The sequence below is a fragment of the Rana temporaria genome, chromosome 1, assembly GCF_905171775.1.
Source record: "Rana temporaria chromosome 1, aRanTem1.1, whole genome shotgun sequence".
Taxonomy (NCBI): domain Eukaryota; kingdom Metazoa; phylum Chordata; class Amphibia; order Anura; family Ranidae; genus Rana; species Rana temporaria.
This window is the reverse complement of record NC_053489.1, coordinates 628,157,084-628,180,511: the sequence shown is the minus strand read 5'-3', so window position 1 is coordinate 628,180,511 and position 23,428 is coordinate 628,157,084. Positions and strand designations below refer to the sequence as shown.

Below are 23,428 nucleotides of genomic sequence, written 5' to 3'. Positions count from 1 at the left end.
CTGCAGGGCTTCGTGCTAAGGTTTTCATCTTGTGCTAGTATGTGATGCATACTAGCACATTATGCCTTTGCATTTTCAGGGAATTAAGTATGAGAAAAGGTGATGACCACAGTTTAACAACCAAAGAACCTTTGTCATAAATGTGTTTATGACAACAGTTACTGCAAAATAGACCTAGGACACTCAGTAGAAGACAGTGGGGAAGGTCTCCTGGGGTCTAGCAACAGCCCTGATAACATGCATTAACAGCTCTTTCTGTGGAGGCTAAGTCTCCTTTTCTCTGAGGCCTAAATAATCTCAGTGGAGTCTCATCTCTGCTTCTCATGCCACGTACACATGGCCGGAATTTCCGACAACAAATGTTCAATGGGAGATTTTTCTCTGGAAATTCCGACCGTGTGTCGGAATTTCCGTCAACAAAAATTTGATAGATGGTTCTCAATTTTTCCGACAACAAAATCCGTTCCCGTAAAGTCCGATTGTGTGTGGACAATTCCGACGCACAAAATTCCATGCATGCTCTGAATCAAGTAGGAGACGGAAGCGCTGTACGCGGCATTAGAGTAAATTCAAACAAACTCTATCTGGGTATCATCAGTTCTACTTGTTTACCTTTCTGGTTTCTGGATCCATATTGAGCTCCTCTCCCACAGATCTCCTGGATGCTGAAATAGAAAATATTGTCCATTAGAGGAAGTAATATACTTAATATCCCCCCACCGACTCTTTTCCTGTACTCTGAAAGGCAATGGGAAATCAGGTAAAATTAGTGGAGGCCTACTCTAAATAAACCTGCTTCAGGTTGTGCTTATTAGATTCCATATAAAAATGTAGCTTGTAGTAAACTGAAAGGGTGGGATATAGTAGCTGACGTGTGTTAGTAACATTAGCAGCGTATGGAATGCATGGTCTGCTGTCCAATAATTGCTCGCCTCTTGGCAAGTTGAGCTGATGATGCATTCTCCTATCTCTTGGGTACTTCAGTGGTGAGATTTTCAGTTCCATCCAAGCTCCTTCCATCACAAAGCCAAGAGATGATTTCACTATGACCTTACGGAGTCTTCATAATGTGGAACTAATAAATACAAAGGGCCCCACTTCAAAAAAGAGACACCTTCATTACAACATTGTAGGAGGAGAAGCAATGAACATTTTTGTAGGGAAACCTAATTACTTTAGAGAGAGATGAAGCCAATAGATGATTCAACATACCAAAGACATCCCAGAAGGAAAATATAATTTTTTGGTGTAATAGGTCTTTACCAGAAACGAGAAAAATAAAAAGAACTCTTTTTAAAAATGTTTACCTTGAACTATATAATAAATGCACATATTTTTGCATATAATCAAATGTGCATTTTCGATTTTTTTTACACGGAAGCCAGCAAAGTGTTGCACACATTAGTGGATCGCGGGTGCAACATCAGGCTCCTGCACGCCAGCTTTCTGGTGTGAGCCCCACACAGCCGTGCTGAATTTAAATGTAATAAATGGCTGCGGGGGAGAGGAACTCGTACCCAACTGGCACAGGGAAGGTGGGGCTCAGGGAGTAAGAGGGTCTGCTGGAACATGTTACACCCTAAATATGGATGTAACATGTAACATGTTCAAAGGTGGAATGAATTCTTTAGCGCCGTTCACACTGAATGCAGCTTGGAAATCGTGCTACTTCAAGTGAAGTAGCACAATTTCAAAGCCACGTGTCAGTGCGATTTTAGGTGCGACTCACCTGACATATTTGCAACTTCATGCACAGATGCATATGCAAGTCACACCTTAGGAACTGCAAAGCCGGACTTGCACTGATTTGAAGAGTTCCATTGTCGACAATAGGGTACGCTTTGTCATGAGATTTGGAACTGTCAAACGGCATGACAAGTCTCACTGGTGTGAACAGGTGCTAAATGTAGTCTTCAGATAGTACTTGTAGCTGGCACTGCCAGGAAGATTTGATACAGCCAGTAGGTCCCAAGCCTGGCGGGTGTCCTAGTAGCCCCAAACAATATATGCCCAAAAGTTTGTGGACACTTGACCATCCTAACTACCTAAATGGCCAGTGTATGTGGGCACCTCTCCAAATGACTGAATTCAGGTATTTCCATAGGGTATTAAAAATACTACTACAATGAAAAAAAACTTTTTTTTAGACAAATGTGTACTTCTGATCTTGAGACAACAGTTTGGGGGAAGCCCTTTTCTGTTGCAGTATGACTGTATACCTGTCCGCAAAGCCAGGGCTATTTAGACAAGGTTTGTCAAGTTTGATGTAGAAGAATTTGATTGTCCTGCACAAAGACCTGACCTCAACCCCTCTGAACATCTTTTAGATGAATTGGAACACCAATTGCAAGCTACAAGCTTCTCATTTACCATCAGTACCTGACCTCTCAAAGACACTTTTGACGGAATGGTCACAAATGTCTACAGACACACTAGAAAATCTTGCGGAAAGCCTTCCCAAAAGAATAGATGCTGTTGTAGCCACAACTCCACAATAATTCAGGGCAAGAACCGGGTGGGGACAATTGCCCCCTTCGAGAAATTAGTGATGGACAGGCCAGTCAGGGGAAGAGTGTGCGTGCGGGTTAACCAGCGGGAGTCGGCATTCAGCAGGTGAGTGAGCTCCTGAGCTTACAGCGAGCCAGTGGGCGGAGAGCAAAGAGATGACATCATCTCTCACCGCCCCTTCTGCATCACTGCAGTTCCGCCCTCACTGTGCAGCCACAGGCAGCAGAGAGATTACATCATCTCTCTGCTGCCTGCCTTCACTCTGGCAAGTGACAATCTGCACCTTAGCAGGCCAATGACAATCCAAAACATGTGGCAGGTGACGTGACAAGTGAAACTCAGCAACGTGTGGCAGGGACGTGGCTAAGACGTGGCAAGTGACAATCAGCAACGTGTGGCAGGTGACGTGGCAAGTGACAATCAGCAACGTGTGGCAGAGACGTGGCAAGTGACAATCAGTAAAGTGTGGCAGGTGACATGGCAAGTGAAAATCAGCAACGTGTGGCAGGGACATGGCAAGTGACAATTAGCAATGTGTGGCAGAGACGTGGCAAGTGACAATCAGTAACGTGTGGCAGGTGACATGGCAAGTGAAAATCAGCAACGTGTGGCAGAGATGTGACGGTCAGTAACGTGTGGCAGATGACGTGGCAAGTGAAAATCCACATGTGACAGGTGACGTGGCAAGTGAAAATCAGCAACGTGTTGTAGGTGACGTGGCAAGCGACAATCCGCAATGCGTTGCAGGTGACGTGGCAAGTGACAATCAGCATCTGGTGGCAGGGACGTGGCAAGTGACAATCCGCATCTAAAGGCAGGTTGGCATGGCAAGTGACACGCTCGGGGCTCCCAATGATTCTGCATTATGGTGAGTTGAACCATTTCATTTTTTAATACAATGTAATAATAGAAGTAATGGGCTTCAATCATCCTGACACCGTAACAACAATGGTGCCAGGATGATTGAAGCGCCAACACCAGCCACTGGCACGATAAATTTCCCACCAAAAAAATGTATTTTCTGCCAGAGTTCCCCCCCCCCCCCCCCCGAGACTAGACTCTGGATCCGTCCCTGCAATAATTCCCATGTTTTTGGAATGGTATGCCCAACAAACTGGATGGAAACAAAAAAACTGCGCTAATCAAAACGTTAAAACGAATCCTCCAGCAGACACACTCATGTAGTTAATCCTTATCAGACCACCACTATGTGAGGAAATACATTGTCTGAAGTGATCCCTTCACCAGTAAAAAGGGGCTGCTTACCAGAGGGTAAGCCAATTGTGCATGTGGCTATAACCCAGCCGCGGCCTTTAATCCACCAGATAATAGATCACAATGGAGGAAGCAGCACTCAGGAACACGCCAGATGACACTCTCCCATATGCAAGGTTAGAAGACAAAAGGGGGGTGCACCATAGCGTAATTCAATTATAAAAAATTTAATGAAGTACGGTTGAAAGGTACTTACACAACATCAAGATAAAAACAGCTTAGCAGCATACAGTTTAAAATCAAAACAAGCCGGCCGGCAAGTTTAAACGGAGCCCTTCCTCCTCAAAACGTGGTGACGATACTGCCTGTCCTTCCCAGACGCGTTTCGTCATCAAATGACGTTCTCAATTCCCCCATTGAGAACGTCATTTGATGACGAAACGCGTGATCTATTATCTGGTGGATTAAAGGCCGCGGCTGGGTTATATAGCCACATGCACAATTGGCTTACCCTCTGTAACCCCTTTTTAAAAAACTATGTTGAGTTATTGTTTCTATCTGCTGGGGTAATTTCCACAGATATACTGGTCATAAGGGACAGGAGTGAGAATAAACCTTCCCAATAGAGTCACAAAGAACAGAGACATGAAGGGTCAAAACAGGTTTAATGATATCTGTGCAGCAGTTGGACAGTCAAAGGAGGTGTCACTTCTATCCAAGACACAATGGTCAGCAAGGGAGGAATTGAGTGACAATTCTACACTAACTGAGATTCTAACCTTCCCCACTACACTAACAAATGGGTTATTATTGCAATTTGTGTCATTGTTGGATTGATTTAATCTCATTTCCTGTTCCAGTGACTACTATTTACAGTACAGGAAGTCAGCTGCTGTATTATTACGTGGCTGCAAAGATTTTGGACTTTTGGTGTACATGAAACAATGGATTTACTAAAACTGGAGCACTGCCATGCATGGTAGCCAATCCGTTTCTAACTTCACCTTATTTAATTCGGCTTTGGCAAAAAAAAATGGATGCTGATCGGTTTCTATGCGGAGCTGCACCAGATTTTGCATGCTCCAGTTTTAGTAAATAACCCTCAGTACTGCTCCATTTGTCAGTAAAGTTGTCTTTCTAAGACGTTGTTTAAAGTGCAATAACTTATAACAATCCTTCACTAGTCTGACTGCAGGAAACTGAAAACTGATTGGTTGCTATCTTGCCAATTAGCCTTGTCCTCCCCCTAAGTTTGAACCAGCCAAGGTCAAGTAGGAACACCCACTGGAAGATGGTGCTGTAAAAGACATAGGTGGATCTGGAGCCGAGGGAATGACTCAGACTGTGATTCTCACATTGTTCCCAATTAGGTGGGCTGATGATTCATGAGTATCGTGTTGTTCTACACTTAACAAGATAACGAAAAACAGCTTTTACTGGCAAACACCCACGTAACATCAGCAATTCTAGCCTCTGAAAAACTGCTGCTTTAATAATCTCCATAAAGAAACCAGAGAACATGAGACCGGGGTGAAGATGCTTAAAGTGGTTGTAAAGACATTTTTTTTCTTAACCACTTGAGCCCCGGACCAAAATGCAGCTAAAGGTTTTGCAATTCGGCACTGCGTCGCTTTAACAGACAATTGCGCGGTCGTGCGACGTGACTCCCAAACAAGATTGACGTCCTTTTTTCCCCACAAATAGAGCTTTCTTTTGGTGGTATTTGATCACCTCTGCGGTTTTAATTTTTTGCGCTATAAACAAAAATAGAGCAACAGTTTTGAAAAAAATTCAATATTTTTTACTTTTTTCTATAATAAATATCCCCCAAAAATATATAAAAAAACATTTTTTTCCCTCAGTTTAGGCCGATACGTATTCTTCTACCTATTTTTGGTAAAAAAAAATTGCAATAAGCGTTTATCGATTGGTTTGCGCAAAATGTATAGCGTTTACAAAATAGGGGGATAGTTTTATTGCATTTTTATAATTTTTTTTTTTTTACTACTAATGGCGGCGATCAGCGATTTTTTTCGTGACTGCGACATTATGGCGGACACTTCGGACAATTTTGACACATTTTTGGGACCATTGTCATTTTCACAGCAAAAAATGCATTTAAATTGCATTGTTTATTGTGGAAATGACAGTTGCAGTTTGGGAGTTAACCACAGGGGGCGCTGAAGGGGTTATGTTTCACCTAGTGTGTGTTTACAACTGTAGGGGGGTGTGGCTGTAGGTCTGACGTCATCGATTGTGTCTCCCTATAAAAGGGATGACACATTCGATGCAGCCGCCACAGTGAAGCATGGGGAAGCCGTGTTTACATACGGCTCTCCCCGTTCTTCAGCTCCGGGGAGCGATCACGAGGGGGTGGCTAGAAACGTATAGCCGCCCCCCTCATCCCGGATCACTCCCAGACGATTTCCTACCGCCGCATGTACCGGGGGGGGTCCTGATCGGACCCCCGACCCACGTCTAGGCAGGGACGTACGGGTACGCCCATCTGCCTGTACGTGCCATTCTGTGGACGTATATGTACATGCGGCAGTCGTTAAGTGGTTAAAATAAAAACGATTTTATACTTACCTGCTCTGTGCAATTGTATTTTACAGAGTGTTCCCTTACCTTGCCTTCTGAAGTCTCCTGTCAGTACAGGCCACTCCTCCTCTTCTCTGTGTGCCCCCCAGCAAGCGCGGTGCTGACAAGACACCAGTGTGAGCATGCTCCCAAGCTGGGCTGTGTGCATCCACTGACACACACAGCAAGGCTCTGCCACAGCCCCCCTCCCTGCTCACAGGATTTGACTGACAGAGGCAGCAGCCTATGACCCCCCCTGCTGCCTGTGTCTTCTGTGATATCAGGGAGTGAAGGGAGAAGAGCTGCAGCCAGGACAGCACTGGATCGAGAGAGGACACAGGTAAGTCCTTAGGGAAGGGGGGCTAGTAATGGAATGTTTTTACCTTAATGCAGGGAATGCATTAAAGTGGTTCTAAAGGCAGAAGTTTTTTCCCCCCCTTACTGCATTCTATGCAGTAAGGTAAATAACCTTTTGCAAGCAGTCCCTCCAGTCCCCCTACATACTCTGTGTCCGATTTTAAACAACTTCAGCCCCGGACCATATTGCTGGTCAATGACCGGGCCACTTTTTGCGATTTGGCACTGCGTCGCTTTGACTGACAATTGCGCGGTCGTGCGACGTGGCTCCCAAACAAGATTGGCGTCCTTTTTTCCCCACAAATAGAGCTTTCTTTTGGGCCAATACTTATTCTACATACTTTTTGTAAAAAAAATCGCAATAAGTGTTTATTGATTGGTTTGCGCAAAGGTTATAGCGTTTACAAAATAGGGAATAGTTTTATGGCATTTTAATTAATATTTTTTTTACACTAGTAATGGCGGCGATCGGTACTGCGACATTATGGCGCACACTTCGGACACTTTTGACACATTTTTGGGACCATTGGCATTTTTATAACGATCAGTGCTATAAAAATGCATTGATTACTATAAAAATGCCACTGGCAGGGAAGGGGTTAACACTAGGGGGTGAGGAAGGGGTTAAGTATGTTCCCTGGGTGTGTTCTAACTGAAGGGGGGGTGGGACTGACTTGGGGAAATGACTGATCGCTGTTCATACATTGTATGAACAGACGATCAGGCATTTCTCCCCCTGACAGGACCGGGAGCTGTGTGTCTACACACACAGCTCCCGATTCTCGCTCTGTAACGAGCGATCGCGGGTGCCCGGCAAAAATCGCGCCCGCCGGGCACGCGCGCCAGGATCAGGGAGAGATGACGTATAGCTACGTGATCTCGCCCAGCAGAGCCGACCTGCCGCCGTATAACTGCGGCGGCTGGTCGGCAAGCAGTTAAATCAGCGATGTGCATGAGAGCAGGAGCTCTCTCGGCTCTCCCTCCTCATTGGCACAGAACCAGCAGTGGGAGCCATTAGCTCCTGCTTCTGTCAATCACAGTCAGTGAGGAGGGAGCAAGGGGCAGGGCCAAGCCATGCTCTGTGTGTCTTATGAAAACACAAAGCCAGCTCGGGAGAGCACACGAGTGCCCTCATAGCAAGCATCTTGCTATGGGGGCACTGGACAGGGAGGAGGGGCCAGGAGATCCAGTGGGGGGCCCGTGAAGAGGAGGATTGGGGCTGCTGTGTGCAAAAACCCTTTCACACTGGGGCAGTTTTCAGGTGCTTTAGCGCTGAAAATAGCCTCTAAGCGCCTGAAAACCGCCTCCCATTGATTCCATTGTAACTTTTCCCACGCGGGCGGTGCGCTTGCGGGACGTTTCAGAAAAGTCCTGCAAGCAGCATCCTTTGGGCGATCCTAAAATTCCCTGCCCATTGGAATGAATGGGCAACCCTTTAAAGCGCATGAAAAGTGGTTTGAAAGCACAGCAAAACTGGAGTTTTTAACCTTTTTTTGGGGTCAAAAGCATCCCGCTAGCGTCCAAAAAGCGTCACTTAAACAGCGCTAAAGTTCCGCTAAAACAAGCAGCGATTTAGGGCTAGTGCCTGGCGCTTTCAACGTGAAAGCACTGTAAGGAAAAATACAATGAGACTTTAGAACTACTTTAACATGCAAGACTAAGTGGGTCTGATTTACTAAAATAAAACACACAAGAAGCAGAGAAGCGGAGAAAAAGCAAACGTCTCTTTCAGGTTTGCATGAGTGCATGGACGTTTGCACAGCCAGCAAACATAGTTAAATGATCTACTAAAGCATTCATTATTTTTCTGAAGAATATGTCACAGTCCCTGTGTTTGCACCTCCAAAAGTGTATGTGCAAAACAAAACAGCAGCTCTGAAAAACCCATATGCTATACTAGGGTAAGTACTGTATGTATGTTTATCATTACAACAAGCATTTGGAATTATCAGTGTAATAAATCAGTTATGCACACGTGACGCAGCCTGCACTTCTTCATGTGTACTGCATTACGCGCTGTTAATTAGCGCTTCCTTTGACATGCATTTTAACATGCGTTTCAATGCGTTTTTTTCATTCAGAATCTGGAGTGATTAGGGTTAACAAACATTCATCAACGCTTGTCAGTACCTGTTGTCAACACATCAAAATGCATGTTATGTTAAGCTACGACTAAGGCTATTGCCGAAACGCGTCAGCACTATTGTTTTACTGTCACTCAATGTATCAATAAACGACACTTCTAGGATTACAATTTTGCCGGCTCTTCTTACTATTCACGTTGGAGTGTAATGGGATACATCAAGCCTAGGCACCTGTGAGTGGACTATAGATTGGGTTGTCCCTGTAGCGAGCGCTGTTACCCTTCTCTCTTGCATGTTATGTGCATTTTGACTGGCATTAACAATAGGTATTAACAAACCATTGGCATCTATGGACCTCCCAATGTACTGAAATACAAAAAAAATGGACCTGCATGTGTAAAAAGCACTGCACTGCAGCACTGAGATGGGAACCAACACTATGGCCCAGATTCAAGAAGCAATTGCGCCCGTGTAACCATGAGTTACACGGCGCAAGTGCTTACTTGCTCCGGTGTAACGAGTGCTCCTGATTCAGGAACCTCGTTAGACCGGCTGCAGCCTAAAATCTGCGCGGCATAAGGCTCTTATGCCTCGCAGATTTTAGGCTGCATTCTTGCTGCATTCTTGCGGGGGCCGCTCCCATTGTGTATCAGCGTGTAGTATGCAAATTGCATACTACCACTGATTCACAATCTTGCGCGGGCCCTGCGCAAGCCAGGTACGGAGTTTCCGTACGGCTACTTTAGCGCAAGGCTGCCCTTTCTAATAGCAGCCTGTGCTAAAGTATACCGCCGCTCCCGCGTCGCGACGTTCAAATGTTACTTCGTTTGCGTAAGTGCTTCGTGAATGGCGCTGGACGATATTCACGTTCACTTTGAAGCAAATGACGTCCTTGCAACGTCATTTGCCGCAATGCACGTCGGGAAAGTTTCCAGACGGAGCATGCGCTGTACGCTCCACGCGGGAGCGCGCCTAATTTAAATGATTCCCGCCCCCGGCGGGATCATTTAACTTGCGCGCGTTTACGCCGGGCAAATTTGCCGGCGCGCCCTCGCAAGTCACGAAGCTACTGCTCCGTGAATCGAGGGTAGCGCAAAATATTTGCGTGGGCACAGGGCAAAATCGTTGCCCTGCTCCCACGCAAATATCGCGCAAATCTTATTGAATCTGGGCCTATATTTTTATCTGTTGCAGTGAGAAAAACACAACAGTGTAAATGGGCCCTAAATGACATCAACTAACTGTGGCTCATTATTATGGTAAGTTTATTCATGTCTCTGCAAATTAACAAAGATGTACATCAGTGCTGCAGAGGCATAAACACAAGAGACTGGGCCATCTATATCCTATAATGGAAAACTATATACTGTGTGATCTATTTTGGGGTGGAACAGGTAAAATTGTGACTGGAGGATCTGGGTATAAACATCTGACAAGTTTAGATGATTCTCAGTATTCTCCTAATATTGTGGAAAAAAAGGATATTTCACAGTGTTGAAAGATAGCCTTCTCCTTTTCGTCCACAAGATGGCGAAGTCCTGGCAGTTATCACGCAGGAAGGGGCGAGCATAGCAGCCATATTTGGCTACAAATAGAGGAGAAAGTGGGCTTGACTGCCATTTTGATGTTGGACCATGTGATTATGGCACACATGCCACTACAAAAAAAAAAATCCCACTTTGCTGCACCCCTGACAAAGCTCCCCCTGTTGAGAGAAAACATGCTGGGTTATTTGGGCATAGTTTTTTGATTTATCACTGGTATGATTTTGGTGTTGGTAAATACATGTTTTTTTTAGTGGAGGACTGGGGACTCTTTATGCCTTTCTGTATGTGAGCTCTGATTTTGTACTTGAGGGAAGTAAGCATTAGAGCAAAAAAACTGACTGCAACTTATGAACCATTGTCAGTGGTCAGAGGCTTTATCTAAAAAAGTGTGTAAGAGCCTTAGCCCCTTGTGTTTATGCCTTGCAGCACTGATGTACAGCTTTGTGAGTTAATTTGCAAAGACATAAATAAACATACCAGAATAATGAGCCACAGTGATGAAAGGTTTCATTTAATGAGTGTGTCACATTTGGCACTTTTCAGGGGGAGGGGGGTGCAAATACCTGTCTAAGACAGGTATTTGCACCCATTTCCGGGGATACGGAACTGCAGCAGCCACGCCCCTACCCGCAGCCCCCGCTGTCTTCTGGGAAACACACTGTTCCCAGGAGAGAGTGGGGACCAGTGACGGCGCGGCGTGCTACTCGCGCATGCGCAGTAGGGAACCGGGCAATGAAATCGCAATGCTTCACTTTCCGATTCTCTAACCGAGGATGGTGGCGGGTGCAGCCAAGGGACGAGCAATTGCTTGTCCCCAGCAGATGACATCGCGGGCGCGCTGGACAGGTAAGTGACCATGTGGCTTACTCAGTGCGTGGGTATGCACAATCTTGTTTGTTTTTTGAATGTTGGGTTAACATTTTTTACACATTAGGCTTTTTAGTTTATACAGTCTCTATTAATTTTAATATGAAGCTGAATGATTTTCAGTTTGATGAACTAGTGCCATAGCAAGGAGCAAATACACAATCAGCTTTGAATCATCTGACTACCAAGCGTTCAACATGAACCCGTAGCTCTCAGCATAGGTACTTTTCTAATCGGTTTCCTACTTTATAACTGAAAGCTGAAAACGTTTGAAGGGAATTACTGTCAGGACCTGGATAACCTACTTGTGGCATTGTGCTTCCTAGAGCAGTAGGTTGTAGTTCCAGTGATCACCAGTGGGTGTCTCCCAGAAGATCAGCAGATTCCAGTAATGAGTCTCCACCTGATGCTGGCTGCTGGGAGGGTATTTAGCCCTTCCTTTACCATTATACTTTGCTTCATCGTTTTCCTTTGCCAGACAGATACTGCTTGCCATTTATCCTGTTCCTGATCTTTCTCTTGCCCTGCATCCTGTACCCTGCTGCCTTATATCTGTTCCCCTTGTTCCTGATCCCTGTCCTGGTTTCCCCATACTTCTTGTATTTCCGGTATTACCCTGATTATCCCTGTTCCCCATTTAAGTACACATTGCATATAGTTGGCTAGTTAGGGTTCCTTTTACATAGGTTGCTTGTTAGGCACTTTTAGCTGGATTCAGGTAGATGAGCCTAACGTTAGGCAGGCGTAGTGTATCGCATATACGCTACGCCGCCGTAAGTTAGAGAGGCAAGTGCTGTATTCACAAAGCACTTGCGTTCTAAGTTACGGCGGCGTAGCGTAAATGTGTCCGCCTAAGCGCGCCTAATTCAAATTGGGAAAAGGTGGGCGTGTTTTATGCTAATGAATCGTGACCCGACGTGATGGCATGCGCCATCCGTGGACATATCCCACTGCGCATGCTCCAAATTACGCCGCAAAGACTTATTGGTTTCGACGTGAACGTAAATTACGCCCAGCCCCATTCAGGGACGACTTACGCAAACGACGTAAACATTTTTAAATTCGACGCAGGTCCGACGTCCATACTTAACATTGGCTGCGCCATCTTTTTGGTGGAATATCTTTAGGCCTGAAAACGGCTTACGTAAACAGCGTATTTTTACTGCGACGGCCGGGCGTACGTTCGTGAATAGGCGTATCTCGCTGATTTACATATTCTAGGCATAAATCAGCGTACATGCCCCTAGCGGCCAGCGTAAATATGCAGTTAAGATACGACGGCGTAGGAGACTTACGCCAGTCATATCTTAGCAACATTTAAGCGTATCTCAGTTTGAGCATTCGCTTAAATTTACGACGGCGCAGATTCAGAGTTACGACGGCGTTTCTACTGAATCTGCCGATTTGTTTATATAGTTATGGTTGACTTATATCTTCACATTTGCTGTGTTTCCTGTTTGCTGGTGTTTGGATGGATTTTGGTTTAAATAAATCTGAGCGTACACAGTCTGGTCCCATTTTCCTAAGTGTAGCCACACAGACCTGGCCATCCCTGCTGCTGATTCCTAACACTTACCTTCAGACATCATTTTACTGGAGAGCTGCTTTATCTCATATCCCAGGTCAATGTAATTATACATCTTTGTCCAAGTATATACAATAAAGGCATCAAAGGAGTGTAATCACAATTCAGTAAATAATGTAATAGGCCACTGATAAATTATAAATATAAATGTGGACCAGCAATTAGAAAAAAATATGCAGCTGCCTAGTTTGTACAAGAGCAACAAAGAGATGTCATCTTCAGATCTAGATCTATGATTTCATTGTCTTTTTTTCTCATTTCATCATCTTTCTTTGTATCTCTCATTCTACCTATCCTTATTGTGTTTAATATCTAACCGAACTATGCTGTCAGAATACATACAAATGTATATAAAGCCGTCAAGACTATTTAAAAAAAAAAAGTGCAATGATCATTTTTTAGGCATATCACATTGTATTTTGGTAATCCGTATTGTGGATTCATGATATGTCAGTAAAAGGATTTATTATTTGATCTTCATGCAAAAGAAAGGCAAAGCAGCAAGCAGAAAGGGACTGTACCATGCTGTCTGTAGATAGGGGCTTTCCTATAGATGTTATCTTTACTTCCAGTGTCTACAGAAAAGAAAAAGGGAGAACAAATAATAGAGAAAATATAGAATGCAAATAAAGATTTGTTGAACAGAAGGGAAAAAAGCAGAGATTGACCATAATCTGTGAATTTCTAATAAAAGTGCGGTTGTTTTCTATGCACAGCAGAGGGCGCCGTGTTGCAGAATACAACTACAAGATCGCAGCCCAACTCTGGAAGAGGCTAATGTACTCTCATGATTACTGTGGCGTAGGGGAAAAAAATAGCAGAGTTGCCCATAGCAATCAGTCACTGCTCAGCTTTTATGTCTTGAACCATGCTAGAAAACTGACAGGTGTAACCCGACTAATTGCCACTGGCAACATCTCACATTTTCTTTCCACTCTTTTTGTAAAAATAAAATGATGTGAAGCCAAGAAATGCACTTTTACCTTCCAGAGAAATAAGTTAGTACACAAAGCAACTAAGCAAGCGTAAAAGGTTAAGAAAATAAAACGGCAGAACAAAATATTCACAAATAAAAGTAGAAACTATTTCAGAACAGGCTTGTTACATGTTATAAAAAATAAATAAATAATAAAACGAAAATATATTTTAGGGGCTTTGCCACTTGGGGCACTGGGTCCAGGTCATTAACAAAGGCCCCCCGGGTCAGGCTTGGAAAACACTGTGCTGACTGGTTCCTTCTTGGTAGCTGCAAAGGAAGAAATTGCCATAATAATTTACATAATAGACAGAGAGACAGACAGACAGATATCCTTGTGTGCTGTTTAGACCCTAGTAAGAAGAAAAGAACAAGCAGCAGGCAGAAAGACATATAGCCAGATTCAGAAACACTTACGACGGCGTATCAGTAGGTACGTCGTCGTAAGTCCTAATGCGGCGCCGTCGTATCTATTAGCCAGATTCAGAAACACTTACGACGGCGTATCAGTAGATACGCCGTCGTAAGTCCTAATGCGGCGCCGTCGTATCTATAAGCGCAGTCTCAAACTGAGATACGCTTCTCTGTTGCTAAGATACGACCGGCGTAAGTCTCCTATGCCGTCGTATCTTAGCTGCATATTTACGCTGCCCGCTAGGGGCGTGTACGCTGATTTACGCCTAGAATATGTAAATGAGCAAGATACGCCTATCCACAAACGTAGTTGCGCCCGATACGCTGTTTACGTAAGGCGTTTTTCCGGCGTAAAGATAAACCACCAAAAAGATGGCGCAGCCAATGTTAAGTATGGATGTCGGAACAGCCGTCGAATTTCACGTCGTTTACGTCGTTTGCGTAAGTCGTACGCAAATAGGGCTGTGCGTAAGTTACGTTCACGTCGAAAGCATTGACTATTTGCGACGTGATTTTGAGCATGCGCACTGGGATACATTCACGGACGGCGCATGCGCCGTTCGTTAGGAGCGTCAATTACGTGGGGTCATGAGTCATTTACATACAACACGCCCACTACCAGCCTATTTTGAATTACGCGGGCTTCCCCCGGCCCATTTACACTACGCAGCCGTAACTTAGGACGCAAGTTCTTTCTGAATACGGGACCTGTTTTACTAAGTTACAGCGGCGTAGTGTATCTGAGATACGCTACGCCCGCCTAAAGATAGGCGATTCTATCTGAATCTGGCCCAATCACTCCACCTAAGGGTTGAGCAATATTTAACACCCAACTCATTGCAGATATTTGTAAAATAAAACAGTCCCCTAGCAGGTGCTTGCAATAAAAAGCTGCAATACTCACCATCAATCTGGAGCTCCTTTACAGTAATTCATTTTCACCACAAGATGTCCTCAGTCTTTCAAGTTGAATGTCACCCAGTGTTATTGAACAAGGAAGAAAGTAAAATAAAGCAGCTCTTGTCCCTCACTATGATGTAAGTTTGGATATATATTTTAATGAAAGGTTGTTTTCTAGTCCTGTTTTTTTCCAGTTGCATTTTTTCCTCTGCTTACATTGTATCAGATCCTTCCCTGATCTGTGCCACCTAAAACTGCGGATTCTTCTTGCCCGTTGTGGCTGCCTTTGTTGCCTAACTCTGGACTTCCAAGCTTTTGTCTGGCACAGCTTCAGTGTTATTTGGAACGCTCATATCCTATCTTAGCAACAGTGCTGTGGATCTCACTCCACTTATTTTCTGCTGAAAAATATACAGGGCCAGATTCACAGCAGTAATACGCCAGCGCATCTACTGATACACCGGCGTATTTTCAAATTTGCCGCGTCGTATCTTGATTTGGAATCCTCAAACCAAGATACGACGGCTTTTGGCAAAGATCCGACAGGCGTACGACTTCGTACGCCTTCGGATCGTAGGTGGAATACTCCGGCGCCCGCTGGGTGGAGTTCGCGTCGTTTTCCAGCGTCGGGTATGCAAATTAGCTGTTTCTGGCGATCCACGAAGGTACGCGCGTTCGTCGCATTCTCTTACGTCGTCGCTAGTCGGTTTTTCCCGTCGCAAACATAAGCCTGCTTTTTCATGGCTTACATTTAGACCAGCCATGTTAAAGTATGGCCGTCGTTCCCGCGTCGAATTTCAATTTTTTTTTTTTTGCGTAAGACGTCCGGGAATACGAAACAACGTAACGCACGTCGCCGTTCAAAAAAACCATCGGGGCGCCGTAATTTCGCGCAAAGCACGGCAGAATATTCGGCGCGGGAGCGCGCCTAATTTAAATGACACACGCCCCATTTGAATTAGGCAGGCTTGTGCCGGACAGATTTACGTTACGCTGCCGCAAGCTGTGAATCAAGCACTTACGACGAAAACTTGCGGCGGAGTAAAGTAAAGGGGATACGTTACGCCGCCGCAATTTTTCATGAATCTGGCCCACAATATTTAGGTAACTTTTCTTGGCTAACTGAGAGGCTGAGCCAGCAGCCTGTCCAAGCATCTGGGTGGATCACGACTGTAAAGTCGAGATCTTTCCCAAGCCTGTACCAGCTAAGTGAACGAACTGCACTCCTGTGATCCATAGGAGAAGTACAGCCAAAAAAGCTTTGGCTGTACAGTTACTCCTCGTTTAACGACTTATCTGTTTAACGACCACTCGGATTTACGACCAGCTCACCCCACCCAAATAAAGCGCTGTACAACATTGTATTGTACAGTACCGAATTTTTGTTTGTGTTCTGTACTTATGCAAATTAAAACAAGCCGGAGCTGGAGTTTTATGTTTAGACTTTTTTTACAATACAGTACAGTAGTTAAAGCAGTTAAAGTGGTGTTCCAGACGATTTTTTTTTTTTTAAGTCGACAACTACAAATACTGTAGCTGGTGACTTTTAATAAGCACACTTCCCTGTCCAGGGAGCCCACAATGTCGCCCCCCCCGAGGCCATTCCAACTAAGGGAAACCGGCAGTGGAGCCTTGCGGCTTCACTACCCGTTTCCTACTGTGTCACGCAGCTCTCTGTGAATGTCCGGCTGTCTTCTAGGACACATACAGGTCCCAGAAGACAGCAGGGGAGCTGGCCGAAGAGGAGGAAGTGACCGAACAGCTCAACAGAATAGGAAGAGGCAGATTAGGAAGACTGCTTAGCAACAGGCGTTTCTGCCAAGTAAAACAATTTTTTTCTCCAAATGTTTTTTTACATGTTTTAAAGAATCTGTTAATGTAAAAAAATTTTTTTAGGTGGACCTCTGCTTTAAGAATGATTAAAATATTGATTACTTGTGGCTCCTCATTTAACAACCAATTCGTTTAACGACCTGTTCGTTGGAACGGAACCTGATCGTTAAGTAAGGAGTACCTGTACTTCTCCTTTACATAAAAAGAGAGATCCTTTGGGGACCCCCAACAAGGAAAAGAGGTTCCTCCAGCGACCAGATATCTCCCTTTTTAGGTTGACCACCAGATGATAAATGTGTCCTGTTTTTCTCTACTATACAGTGATATGCTGGTATACCTAAAGGTATAATTGTTTTTTAGGAACCCCTGAAGAAGGTTGGAGGTTCCATATAATATCATAACAAGTGTTACCTGACCTCTCCTCAGTGAGGGTCATCTGTGCCAGGTAAGCCCCCACCTTTATACACCATGGTGGTCTGTGTGGTTCTATCGCTGAAAGGCTTTCAGGCTATCGGGACACACACTTTATTTTTCACTTTGCCCTAAATTGAGAGGATAGCTCACCTCTGAATTTTTCTTTGGGACTTTTTAGCTTATAAGTTTAATGCACTTCATGTGTCTATTTAATATTTCATGTTATGCAGATTTTAATATTATGCACATTTGGCTGTATACATGTATCAAAATTCGGCCAGTTCCTGCTGAATCTGCTGACTTTTGGTACATGTTTACTGGGCTTTAGCCATTAATTAATATAGAAAGTAAGGAGTTTAAGTGATACCCTTTATGGGTTTACTTAAATCTGAATTTCAGAAATGTATTCCCTTTATAAAATGTGCAGGCACAGTATGAGTTAAGTCCAAGGAGGTACATGACATCTTTTGGACTTATCTCAATTATTTAAAATTGACAGGCTTACTGCTCTGATGGAGAGACAGTCCAATATCTGAGAGAGGGAAGCACACAGAGCAGCTATGCCCGCCTCTCCCCTCACTTCCACTGCCCATTCACAGAAGCCTTTGTATTTTGTGAAAATGTTCACATAAAATCAAGGCTTCTGTGAATGCTCAGGAGAAGGGGAGGGGTGGGCACAGCAGCTGCAATGGCTCTCCTGTTTAAGATGCAGAGCTCCGAAGGATCAACACCGGGCTCCCAGAACTATAGCGATAGCTGTCTTCTGGGATTACTATAAGTCTGTCAGATATAAATAATAGAGCTACGCCCATGAGATGTCATGCACCTCACTGGACTTAACTCAAAGTTAAGTCAATTATATTTTAGTTTAAATTAGGGAGAGTTATACGCCCCAAGTGAGGAAGTGAGGAAATTTCTGGTTGTTACCAGAACTAAAGTCCACATTGGAAGATTTCCCTTCTATGCCTGTTCTGATTACTACTCAAAATGTGGGGTTTTCTTTCACTTTCACTCTATGAAAATGGTAAGCAGGACAAATAGAGAGGATGAATCTCCCTGACAGGGGCATAGATAGCAATACAAACCTGACTAGTGTTCTAATCCCTCTATCCATAACTACAAAAAGTTTTGTCTTTGACTAAACTTTAAATTAGTAAATAAATATAAAGTCTTTCGGAATACCTTTTAGATCCTTTGCATTTCTAATATCGTATTTATCGGCGTATACGCGCACTTTTTTGCCCTGAAAATCAGAGCAAAATCGTGGGCGCGTGGTATACGCTGATACCCGCTTTCCCGCGCCGAGTTTGTTTAATGCGCCGACATATACCGAGCGCAGTACACTCGTGTATTGTCGGGCAGTCTTGGGTCCTCTCGCGCTGACGTCCTGGACGTACAAGACGTCAGCGCGAGAGTTGCCGAGCCTGCCCGACGATACACGAGTGTACTGCGCTCTGTATATGACGGCGCAGTATTAAAACTTGGCGCGAGAAACAAGCGGGGAGGACGCGAGGACGCCGCAGAAGGACGCCGGACCCGACGAAGAGGACACCCGAAGCCGCAGATGGACCCGACGAGGCTGCCGATGGACGCCGCGCAAGACACCAAAACTGTAAGTACAAAAAAACTTTTTTACACAGGAATTCGGGGCAACATTAGGGGTGCGCGCTATACGCGGGAGCGCGCTATACCCCGATAAATACGGTAATTAAAATTAGCCAACAAAGGCTATCACTTAAACCCCAATCTTTCATACTCCTAAATAATGGATATGAAAAGAACCACATATGCCAGAAAGGTCTTAAATAATGGTCCAGCCTATAAAGGTTATTCTCCTAGTCAGGTACATCTGACCATATCTTCTATTTAAAGAAGTTCTAAACTCAAATACTAAAATCCCATGTAGACTTTAAAAAGTTGTTTCCAACTATATTAAAGATACCTAATGATTTAGCCAAAAAGATCCTTTGCCAGGCCCTTCCATGGGATGACAATTGCCCTGATAAAGACTACAAGTGGCCCTGTGCTGACACACACTGAATAAGTATGGCCCACTGTTGTCGTTATCTGGAAGCCAGGCCAGAATATTAATGTGCAGCCAACACTAGTGCTTTGAGGAAAGAAAGTGCCTGCCAAAGCTGGATGAGATCAGCAGCTCCTGAGATGATAATCAAAAAAGGAATTAAAGAGGAAAATATATATTTTTTTCAATGTCAATATTGTAAGATACACAGTGCTTTAGTAACCGAAATATCATTCAATGAGGATTTAGATATACTTTAAAAGGTAATTGTTTTGAGTCTGAAAAGCATAAGGGAGGTCAAAGCTTTCTATAAGCCATGAATAAAGTAGAAGTGGCCCAACCAATGACACTGTTCTTTTTGCTATTACAAAGTTGCAAGAATGTTAAAGTGGTGATAAACCACCCCAATTATGACTGAATATTGCACTTTACCAATTCTTTGGAGTGGGTTGCATTAACTTTCTCTTTTTCGGCTTTTTTTTCTTAAAGGGGTTGTAAACCCTCAAGGTTTGTTCACCTTCTGTAATGCAGCTGCCCCCCCCCCCCAGAGCCCCCCCCTTTTACTAACTTGGTTAACTACCAAAATACAATTTTGTAAATGAGGAATTGTGTGGCTAAACCGCCTGGATGAGTGTAGCATGTTATCCTCCCGCATAACTTGCAGTACCAGTATTGTAGCATTACACTTGAGAGGACAGAGGTACGGGCAGTGCCAAGTTGGCTGTTCTATAGTATTGAGTCAGTAGATGTCCATACAGGGCTGTCTTAATGCATGGGCACTGCCCAGGGGCCCCAAGAGCATATGGGCCTCATGATAATCTTGCATTACATCATACTTGCCAACTGTCCCAGATTTGCTAAGATAGTTACACTTTTTACTATGCTGTCTCAGGATGGCATTGTCCCGGGCAGTGTCCCGGAACCTGCACTGTGCCCTCCTGACCTGTACTGTGTCTTTCTGCCTGCCCTCCGTACTGTGCCCTTTGTGTTGATTAGCCTTTGGATTATGGCACTTTTTCTTGTTGTTTAAAACTGATATTATTGAACATACTAATAAATATGTTTAATTCTATTTATACTTTAATTCTCGAGAGTAGGTGCATAAATTGGGGCAGGCTGGTAGGGGCACCATTGTATTACTTTGCCCAGGGGCTCATGATGCTATTAAGATGGCCCTGTGCCCATACAGTACTTCCCATAAGTAGGTGTTCTGCTTCAGCAAAAAAGCCTATGTGGTTTCTTAAGGTTCCATTCACACTTGTGCCACTTGTCATACGACTTTGGACACATAGTCGCATGACAAGTTGCAGCCCATTGATTTCAATAGAACCTGTTCAACACTATGGCCCAGATTCACGTAGGAGATACGACGGCGTAACTCCAGATACGCTGTCGTATCTCTGAGTCTGAGGCGTCGTATCTTGGCGCCTGATTCAAAGAATCAGATACGCCAGAATTTGTATAAGATACGACCAGCGTACGTTTTCCTACACCGTCGGTTCTTAACTGCATATTTACGCTGGCCGCTAGGGGCGTGTACGCTGATTTACGCCTAGAAATATGTAAATCAGATAGATACGCCTATTCACGAACGTACGCCCGGCCGTCGCAGTACAGATACGCTGTTTACGTAAGGCTTTTTCCGGCGTAAAGTTAAACCTGCTCTATGAGGCGTAGATGAGGCGTACCAATGTTAAGTATGGACGTCGGGCCAGCGTCAAATTTTCCGTCTATTACGTTGCTTGCGTAAGTCGTTCGCAAATAGGGCGTAATTTACGTTAACGTTGAAAGCATTGGCTTTTTGCGGGTTAATTTTTAGCATGCGCACTGGGATACTTTCACGGACGGCGTATGCGCCGTTCGGAGAAAGCGCCATTTACGTGGAGTCACAATACATTTACATAATACACGCCCACATCTTCCACATTTGAATTAGGCGGGCTATTTACGCTACGCCGCCGCAACTTTGCTTTGAGAATACTGCAATAGTTGCGGAGGCGTAACGTAAATAGGATGCGTTAAGCCCGCACAAAGATGCGCTCTCCTACGTGAATCTGGGCCTATGTGATTTAAAGTTGCAGCAACTTTTAAAAGGTTACTGCACTACTTTGTTGCGACTTGAGTGCCAGCGAGTGTAAAAGTTGCATCAGCGATGCACTTGAAATCGCACTGCTTTGGAGTCGCACAAGTGTGAACGGAGCCTTAAACAGAGCCAGTGAGTTGGCATTGGAGCTGCCAAGTGACAATGCTATGCCCTAGATGTCCTTCCATTTCCAGAGAAGGTTATCTGCATACATTTCCCAAGGAGCATTGCCATCCTACTTCTACTCTTGTTTTCTACTGAAGTGATTTCACTTTTCTAGTATCAGCCAATAAATAAACCATGGTCTGTAACCCTTCACCAAAAGGGCACGATTTTTAGCACTGTAGAGGCAATAATTAGCCAAGTTTTGCTCACACAAAGAGCAGCCCGAAGCTTGCTGGTGATTTCCAAGGATCAGCACAATGAGTTACTTGTCAGATTTACAGCAGTAATTGGAAAAATGAATCAGGCATGCACTGAAAGCATCAAACAAATTATGAGAATCTACAGGCTTCTCCAATTAATGATGGCAAATTAGCAAACACACATGCCTACCTGGAACATGGAAATGTCTGGGCGCCTGCTGATAGGACGAAGATGTGGATTTGGTGTCTGAGCACATAGACAAGCTGGGGGTACTCCGGCCACTTTCACTGCCTCCAATGAAAAAAGCAAAGAGAACAAATAAAAGCAAAGTCTGAGAACAAAGTCATATGCTTCACCTCAAGCACCATGGTCTACTCTCATAACAGGCCTAACAATGAAAAGGTGAAAACAGCAACTGTACATTATAAAGTGCTGGAAGCTTGTATGTATTAACACAGCCATTCTGAACCAGGATTCCATGGTACCCTAAGGTTTCTCCAGAGGTTCCCTGTTTGATGGTGCCTGGTTCCATGACCAATGCCACTTGGCATAGCCAGCAGTGTGACACCAATCACCTTTTTAGCTATATGTAAGGGTGGCATTCTGACCATCACTGTAAGGGGGGCATTTAACCTATTGACAATCAATCTAAGGTGAGTTTTTGCCATTGATCCCAATGAATTCATTATAGTAAGGATTCCCTCAGATCTAAAAATGATTTAAGGGCTTCTTTGGTGTAAAAAGATCGTGGAATGCTGCATTAATATGAAAATAGTCAGAAAGCTCAAATCTTTTGAGGAACTCTGCTTGGGAGAGGGACTATCTACCTCCTACAAATCCTTGTTAGACCTTCACGCCACTGCAGACCCCCCATTCTTAGCAAAATGGGAGAGAGACTTGCAAGTCACCTTCACAGAATCCCAAAAGACCGCATACACTTTTTCGCACAGAAATCCTCTGTATGCAGCAAATATCAAGAGACCGCCTATAAAATAGTGACGTGCTATTACAGAACTCCTTCCGTGCTGGCCAAGATATTTCCTCTACAAACTGACCGTTGTTGGCATTGCGGCTTACACCCAGGCACCCTTTTACATATTTTCTGGGACTGCCCTGTGCTCCAAACTTTTTGGCAGTGGGTACTTAAGCTCATACAGAAACTCACGGACATCTCCCTTCAGGATAACCCAGCTGTGGTTCTCCTTAACCTTACTCCCCTATCAAGGAAACGTTACCATAAATCCCTCCTCAAGCATCTCCTTAATGCTGCTCGGGCCAGCATCCCACCACTTTGGAAGCAACAGTCTGCGCCAATGGTAGCCCAATGGTTTGCAAGAGTGAAGGACATTGAGCAAATGGAAGATCTGACCTCTGCGCTGCGAGATAAGTCGGAGGAACATAAGCCCAGATGGATTTACTGGAACCTCTTTCGCTTTTCTGACAAATTCCCCCAATACATGGCTGGATCCACCGTTTAGGATCCACCGTTTAGGATCCCCATTGCCAGTTCAGCGTTACCGATCTGGGCTCCCTGGGGGTAATTTCCCCTCCCCTCCCTTTTAGGGTTCTTTGTTTTTTTTTTTCTCTCTCTCTCTCAATAAAAAAGAAACAAAATGTGATGAGCACAGATGTTTATGTTTACCCTATATTAGGGCCCTTTCACATGTACGGATCCC

The 23,428-nt window shown here is 44.4% G+C and overlaps 1 protein-coding gene across 7 annotated transcripts in view; it reads right to left on the bottom strand.

Annotated features, from left to right (window-relative positions):
• The window catches only part of ABLIM2 (actin binding LIM protein family member 2), a 278,087-nt gene that overhangs the window by 64,397 nt on the left and 190,262 nt on the right, over positions 1–23,428 (bottom strand). For 6 of the 7 annotated variants that reach the window (XM_040335371.1, XM_040335372.1, XM_040335370.1 and 3 more), the window contains 3 exons: positions 21,942–22,043; positions 13,265–13,318; positions 613–665 (listed from right to left, as the gene is read on the bottom strand). In XM_040335371.1, the coding sequence (XP_040191305.1) occupies positions 613–665; positions 13,265–13,318; positions 21,942–22,043 (209 nt within the window). The remainder of the gene's footprint in view (positions 1–612; positions 666–13,264; positions 13,319–21,941; positions 22,044–23,428) is intronic. The other variant, XM_040335374.1, reaches the window with a different exon arrangement.